Source organism: Pteropus vampyrus, unplaced genomic scaffold, assembly GCF_000151845.1.
Source record: "Pteropus vampyrus isolate Shadow unplaced genomic scaffold, Pvam_2.0 Scaffold61, whole genome shotgun sequence".
NCBI classification, from domain to species: domain Eukaryota; kingdom Metazoa; phylum Chordata; class Mammalia; order Chiroptera; family Pteropodidae; genus Pteropus; species Pteropus vampyrus.
The window spans coordinates 8,481-15,986 of record NW_011888842.1 but is presented as its reverse complement, the minus strand read 5'-3'; the positions used below and the strand labels follow the sequence as shown (position 1 = coordinate 15,986).

The 7,506-nt window shown below is 41.3% G+C and overlaps 1 protein-coding gene across 1 annotated transcript in view; it reads right to left on the bottom strand.

The window, feature by feature from the left end:
* Window positions 1-5,946: 5,946 nt before the first annotated feature.
* LOC111740304 (zinc finger protein 37 homolog) overlaps window positions 5,947-7,506 on the bottom strand; it is a 6,953-nt gene continuing 5,393 nt past the window's right edge. Inside the window, exons 2-4 of the mRNA XM_023531124.1 lie at window positions 7,007-7,091; window positions 6,573-6,707; window positions 5,947-6,143 (exon numbers count right to left, since the gene is read on the bottom strand). Of these exons, the coding sequence (XP_023386892.1) occupies window positions 5,947-6,143; window positions 6,573-6,707; window positions 7,007-7,091 (417 nt within the window). The remainder of the gene's footprint in view (window positions 6,144-6,572; window positions 6,708-7,006; window positions 7,092-7,506) is intronic.

Below are 7,506 nucleotides of genomic sequence, written 5' to 3'. Positions count from 1 at the left end.
ATCTGGCACCCCATATTGATAGGGATTGTCACATCTTCCTACGAAGTGTATGTGTATGAGAGTGAGAATTAATCCAGGTGTGTGGAAAGCCCCCGTCTCCCATCATCCCAGGGTGACCATTGTGACTGGGTCCCAGCATTTGGAAATGAATCCTCTAACTGCGATCAGAGTTATTGGCCCAGGTGGAAGTAGGCTTCCCGGAGTATGTATGTATGTATGTATGTATGTATATCTTCCTGAAGTTTTAAAATCCTATATAGTTCCCAACTGGTTCACTTGGAGAGTCAGTTTTCTTCATATTTTGTTCAAAATCACAAATTTCACATACCCCAACCCCTGCTGGAAAGAACAGTCCTCAAAGTGCGGTCACAGGACCAGCAGCATCAGCATCACTTGGGAACTTGTTAAAAATGCAAATATCGGTCGCCAGCCCAGACACGTTTGGGTCAGAGCAGTGGGGGCAGAGCCATGCAATCTGTGTCTCAACAAGTGCCCCCACCCAGGGGATTCTGATACGGGTTCAAGTTTGAGAAGCTCTGAAGGAGGATATTAAGGTGGAGGTCAGGGAGGGGCTTCGTTTACAGTAGGCGATAAGCATCTGAACACAAAACTCTGGAGTGGGTCATTTTATTATTATTTTTAAAAATTTCAACATAAAATAATTTTCGTGTTTTTATTAATATTGGTTTTAGGGGAAAAAACCAATTTTCTTGTTTGCATACATTGTATCCTAAGAATATCTTATTCAAGGTATGAATTAAAAAACTAAACCCATAGAGGGGACTGAAATGTTCTCAATCATTCCTGTCACCGAGATGTTATTGTCAATATATTTTTTCAAGACTATTTTTTTAGAGTGGTTTAAGGTTCAGAGCAAAAATGAAAGGAAGGTACAGAGATTTCTTGTATACCTCTTCCCACTCCCCCATGCATAATAGCCTCCCCTTTATCAACATCCTCCAGCAGAGTGGTCCATTTGTTAAAACGGGTGAACATACATTAACACATCACGATCGCCCAAAGTCCATAATTTATATCGTGGTTCACTCTTGGTTTTACGTTCTGTGGGTTAGGAACTTATTTTTTAATCATAATACTTTGTGAGGGTAGAGGATATATCCCTTTAATAATTTAAAAGACAAATATAATTTTAAAATGTTTTATTGCAGATTCTTTTAAATTTTTTTATTAGCACATACTTAGTAATAGGCACAATATTTTATAACTGTAGTACATATGTGTGTAATAATGTAAATAAAAATAAATGTATTAGAGGTATGTGTTCAAGTTTTTCTGAAATGGGTATAACAAAGGTAAAGGATTCTGAGGGTTTGAGTAGCATCCTGTTATTCAGTACAGAGACAGGCCCCTCTAGGACTTCATTCAAGTTCAACCCCAGCCATGTACAGATGCTGACCTGGGCCCACCAGAGGGAGGTGACTATGGCTCATGTAACCCCACCTGGCCTCAGTCTCCTCCCTCCTCCATGAAATGAAAATAATGGTCCCTCATCTTCCCTGGGCTCACATCTGACTCTGCCACTTAGCGGCTGGGGCCCTTGAGCAAATCCCTTCTCTACTCTGAGGGTCAGAAATCTCCCAAGGTTTCTGAGCTATGAGAGGGAATGCAAAGGGTGAGCCATCCATGAAGTGCCATGTGGGGGTCAGTGCCTAGCCTTCCACACCTTCATCTGCATCCAACCGGTCTGTTTTCCAGACTGTCATGATATGTTTCGCAGCACAGTTTTTCAGTGGTTGAAGGTGACACTGGTGTGGGGTTCCTGGCTGGACCCGGCTCTGCCTTTTCCTAGCACTGTGACCTTGGCAAGGAGCACAGCCCCTGTGTTCTCTAGTTTCCTCTTCTAATATGGGAATAATCATCAGAGTTCTCTCATTGGGTCAGATGTGAGGGTTAAATGACAATAGGGAAGGCATCAAACTGTGCCTGGTGGAAATAACCAGAGCCTTAGGGGTCAGGAGATGGTTTCTCTTAGAGATACCCTCTCTTAGAGGGCAGGAAGGAAGGCTGTTATCCAGACAATACAGATCGTGACATCTAGGTCTTGGAGGAAACACCGTTTTTTGACATAGGTGGTAGTTTCACACTATTCACAGTATTCAGTGTGTGAAAATCCATCACTCTATGCACTTGAGATATTTACACTTTCTGTCAGAGTATTATACTATCCAAAGTTTTTTTAGTGTTGTTGTTATTGTTTTAATAGTGCCAGGAAATCTGAGAAAGATCCTGAGACTACTTCAGACCTCCAAAGGTTGAGATGATATGGTGTCCAACCTGTATATAACAAGTAAAGTGGAACCATGTCATATCGGACTTGCAGGTAGAGTAAGAAGAAACTGCGCTAGGCACCCACATGTGAGTGTGTGCATCTGTGTGTGTGTGTGCGCATATATATATATATAGAAAGACCCAGAGAAAGGTGGAAGGACCTAGAGGCCAGGAGGCATGATGGGTTCTGCTAGGCTGGCTGGTGACAGTGACCTTAGGTACATGTGCCCCTTTGTGTCCCCCTTGCAATCAGTAACCCTTTATGACTGTCCCATAGCTCTGTGACATGTACCGCGAACTCTAGACAGAGCTGCACATTCTCTTTGCCCAGTTCCTAAGGCAGCAGTATGCTTCAGAGAAAGAAGGCATGTGGCTGGTTCTTTCTGTGCTTTACTGAACTCTGAGGACTGGGTTCCATCTTTGGGTGTGAGTGTGGCTTGGAGACCGTCTTCAGGAGCATCAACATATACCAGCATTTGGAAAAGAGCACAGCACCGTGAGGTAAGGAGATCCTAGGCCAAGGCCAAAAAGACCATTGCACCTCTCTTCCCTTTTCTTCTTCCCTCTATTCTACGCCAGCATGGGAACCAAGGGAGGTCAGCTGGGATTTCTCTAAAAAGACTGGCACATGACTCCAGGGGAACAGGTAGGGCCTGACAGGCACAAGTGAGGACAAGGGCTGTTATCCAGACAATACAGATCAGGAAGCTAAATTTTTGTTATTGTACCCCAAAGATCTTAAATACAGAGAGTAAGATAATTCCACCAAAGAGTACTAAACACCTTACAGGTGACAGAGGGACTAAGCAGGAAAGGGTGTTCCACTGCTACCATCCATGATCAATATAATAATGACATTCCTGTACTAAAAACAATCTTACAGTTTCTTGGAATTCTTTAATGGTTTTACCATATGATAAAATTCACAGTAATGAGATTGGCAAACAAATTTTATACCATTTGGATTTACAGTGTACACACACACTTTTGTCAATAGTTTGCTATGGGGCATACCTTTGTTCAAGTAACTCTACTGATTGCTAATTATAAATTTTAAGCTTATCCTCAGCTCTAAGTGATTGATCATATTCTTTCCTCCACACATTATACAATTATATATTTTGAGATATCTTCACAACCCCTACTTCCCTTCTCTGAGACCACCACCCACACGAACCGATACAGGCAGCCATGTTTGTACTAAACAATCCAACTTCAGGTTGAAAACCATTGATTTGACAGTGGTAAACATGAGGTTTCAGCTAATCCAAGAATATCAAGAATATTCCTCTCCTAAGAACTTAGAATGGAAATTCAAAGACTTCTTTTAACTAGATATGGACACTTCACATGTAATTAAAAACTTAAGAGTTGGGACTACCATTTTAGGGTGGCCCTTTTCATCTATGTACATGGATCAGCTGAAAAAGCTTCAAAAGACTCAAAGATGGAAGCAGATATAAGAATCTATATGACTTGAGAAAGAAAGAGCTAAAAAGCGAATAGCCATCTTGGTGGTAAAGGAACATTACCTGGATAAAGTGAAAACTGGGCTCAAACAGAAGAGAGTTATGGTATTGGAATACACACCCAGGAAATACTATTACTTTCATGGGAACTTTGAAAATATCCGTTCCCATGGAGATCAATTTTTATAAGTATAGATATCATGGTGATATAGATATGGTAAGGAAAAGTGAAGTTGCTAGCTGCCTTTTCATTTAGCAAATTTTAAGTGATGCAAGCATTCTGAGAAACATTATACACGAACTTTTATGCAGCAGTATCTTCCAATGCCCAAGGATGCTGGGGAGAATAGAGGCAAATTTCCTTCAGAGAAAAAAGGGATCAAAACTCAAACCTTTCCCCTTGTGGTGTAACATTATAATGACCCCTTATAATGATGGTTGTAGCTGGTCCCAACTAACACTACAACAGAAATGTACCATGAGGGAGGGGAGGAGAATCTGAACTAGTGAACTGGTGTAATAGGGTACTATTAAAGGGAAAGTTGGGTGTGGCAGGGCATGTGATTAAATCTATAAGCTTGTCCTAAACGTGAGACAGTAACTAAAACATGAATTTTAAGCTAAAATGACTATAACTTCAGAAACTGAAGTATGGAGCTCACTGGACCCAGCAACTCACTAAAGGGAATAGAACAGTCCTTCCTTGAAGAACCTCCAAGTACTGCGTAAGAACCTGAATTGAGACGAGAGTCACTGTAGCAATGACAAAGATGTATTAAATAACTCAAGATTATTTTTCAGTTGTAACAGAAAGTATCGGCAAGAAAAGTAAAGACAGCCATAACTAGAGCTACTAACGAGTGGATCAAAAACTCCATGAAGTATCTTCATTTGTCTTTGAAAGACTGGTCTTTCCACTCTCAGGAAATTCATGGAGTCTTGAAAAATTCAGGGTCAGACGAAACCTAAAAAGATATTGTGGACATTGTGCTAATTTGGGGACTGTAGTGACATAAATAATAACTGGATATTTTAATGCTTGGTGGCAACGCCTAAGATGAATTATTTTAAAAAGGGATTCAACAAATCTACCTAAGAATTGGAACAATTTAGATATGCAGTAATAGAAATCCGATTTGGGTGACGTCGGTGATTAAGGAGAAAAACAGAAAACAGGAACCGAAGAGGGAATACTTAAGAGAGCAGAGAGCAAAGATTCACAGGAACTCCACGGTAGACGGGCCTAAAATCAGAGTAGAACCTGATCGAACTAGGGAAGGTAAAAGGACGCTCTAATTTAGAAAGAAAGATAAAGCTTTCGATTTCTGACACTCTGAGAATGAGCTGTCCTGTAAGCAAGTCAAATATGAGTGCAATACAAAAGAATTGGAGATTTATTTGGACAAGATAAATTTGTCTTGGAAGTCATCAGTGTAGAAAAAAAGCTCGCATGTGCACGATGGATGATTCCTTTGGGAGAAATATGAGAGAAAAAAGAACAGATAGTAGAAGACAAAACTCTAGGGACACTTAAGTGAGAAGGAAGAGAACCTAGAGAAAAATGGTAAAGAAGCCCTTAGATGATAAAATCAGATTCAGGTGATCTAGTTCGACCTACGGCAAGAATTTCAGGCGGACTAAAACTATTAGGCAAGCACTGAAAGGTAAGCAGTGGTCACTTGAAAGTCAGAAATTTTTAGAGAGACTTGAATTTTGTGGCATTTGGCACAGGTTAAGGAAAAAAATGAAAATGTCGATGTATTGTAGACCACAAGTTTAGAGCATTTCACAGTGAAAGGAGAAAAATGTAAAGTAATTAGGGTCAGGAGCATCATGCCGGAGATTTGTGACAGATCGAAGTATGTCTGAATAGATAAGAACATATCATATGTGGGGGTCTCAGAGTGTGAATGAAATACTTAGAGAAATACTAAGGCTATTAGGAAAAGGGAGGATAATTCTCAAAAAGCTCTGCTTTAAATAAGGGAAACAGGAATGGAATTCAGAGAACAGCTCCTCCTGAAAGCTGAGCAATGGAGAACGTGGATGAGGAAAGACGGCTATACGGAAGGGTCAGTTAGGCATCTGAGGGCTAGTACCAAAGAGTTAGAGTCCTGGTTTTCACCGTTTTTCCTAACACAAGGTGACTGTGTGGCAGCCCGTGGAAGCAGTACGCCTCGCAGGCCCATTATATGGCCACATGACTCTTCCCTGTGGGAGGATTATCCATTCCTACCCTGCTGAATTCAGGAGTGGTCAGGCGATCTGCTCTAAGCAAGGAACCACTCAAACGTAAGCGGAAAGAAATATCGACCACTTTGCCATCAGTGATTTGAAGAGTCATCGTGTGGTTCCACTCACTCTCCTTTCCTTCTGCCATGAGACCTGAATTTGTCAAACAGGGACTGCTCTTTCCGTGTAGGTCCACGCGATAATATGAAATAAGCTGCAGCCTGAGCGAGAAACAAATCTTTCTTTTTGTAAGTCACTAAGAATTTTGGGTCATTCCGTAATGGACCATAACTTAACCCGAGCTGACTGATACAAGTGATATAAGCAAACTCCCTTAAGTAACACTGGCTTTGTGGATATAGTAAACCTCATCTGAGAATTTCTCACACAGACAGGTTCGTAGAAGGAACAAATATCAGAACATCCAAGGTTAAAGAATGCTTGTACTTTGAACTCCTCTTCCCTCAGGAGATTCTGATATTTCTTTATTGCTACTTCCTGGTTAAGAAAGAAGGTTCTGGGGTCTTTAAGAAGAATTTAAGAATAAAATTTCAAAGTTACCATCGAAAAACTAGAACTTACTTCCATTGGCTTCTGTTTGCTTGGGTCTTGCTGTTTCATTCGGACCACCCTGTCTGGGCGTTTTCCCCTTCCCCAGCCATGGCTCTTCTCCTTTTTCCAACTTGGAGATCATGTCTGGTTTGGCAGCTTGATATCCTGCTCATGAGAAATGGTAGACATGGAATGTTGGAACAACAAACATCCCAGAAATCAAGCCCCAGTATTTAGCTTCAGAGCCTTTAAAGGATAAAGAATATATGACTTCTGAAATTCCGCAATGCAGAAGCCCAAGTACCCCATCTGAGCAGACCTTCTATTCTGGAGGTAGGGGCACAGGTATCCTGCCTAGTACCCAAAAGCTCCTCGACTCAAAAATTCAATGTCACCTTTAGCAAGGGCTCCAGAGGGAAGCATCACAGTGGACATATTCTGAATTACAAAGAAACCGTCCTTACCCATTGAGGCGAGGTGGCTGCAGTTCTCCAGCATCACATCCTTGTGCAGGTTCCTCTGAGCAGGATCTAGCTGCTCCCATTCTTTCTGGGGAAAGGCCACAGTCACATCTTTGAATGTCACCGATACCAGTAATAGCACAGTCCTGTTGAATCTAATGTCATCCACATTAGCGAGTGATTAGGACAAGATAATAATGACTCGTTCTTACCTTGACCACTCACTGTTGGTCATGATGTTATATAGGATACCTATTCTCTACGCAATTTTGAGAAACAAAAACCATATGAAGAAATGTCCCCATTATGGACTGAATGTTTGCATCCCCCCAAAATTGGTATGAGGAAACCCTACTCTTCGGTGTGATGTTTTTAAGAGATAGGGCCTTGGAGAGGTAATTAGGATTAGATGAGGGTGAAATCTTCATGAATGGGATTAGTGCCCTTCTAAGAGTCGCAAGAGACCATGCTTCCTCTCCCTGCTTTTTCAGCCAAGCGAGGAT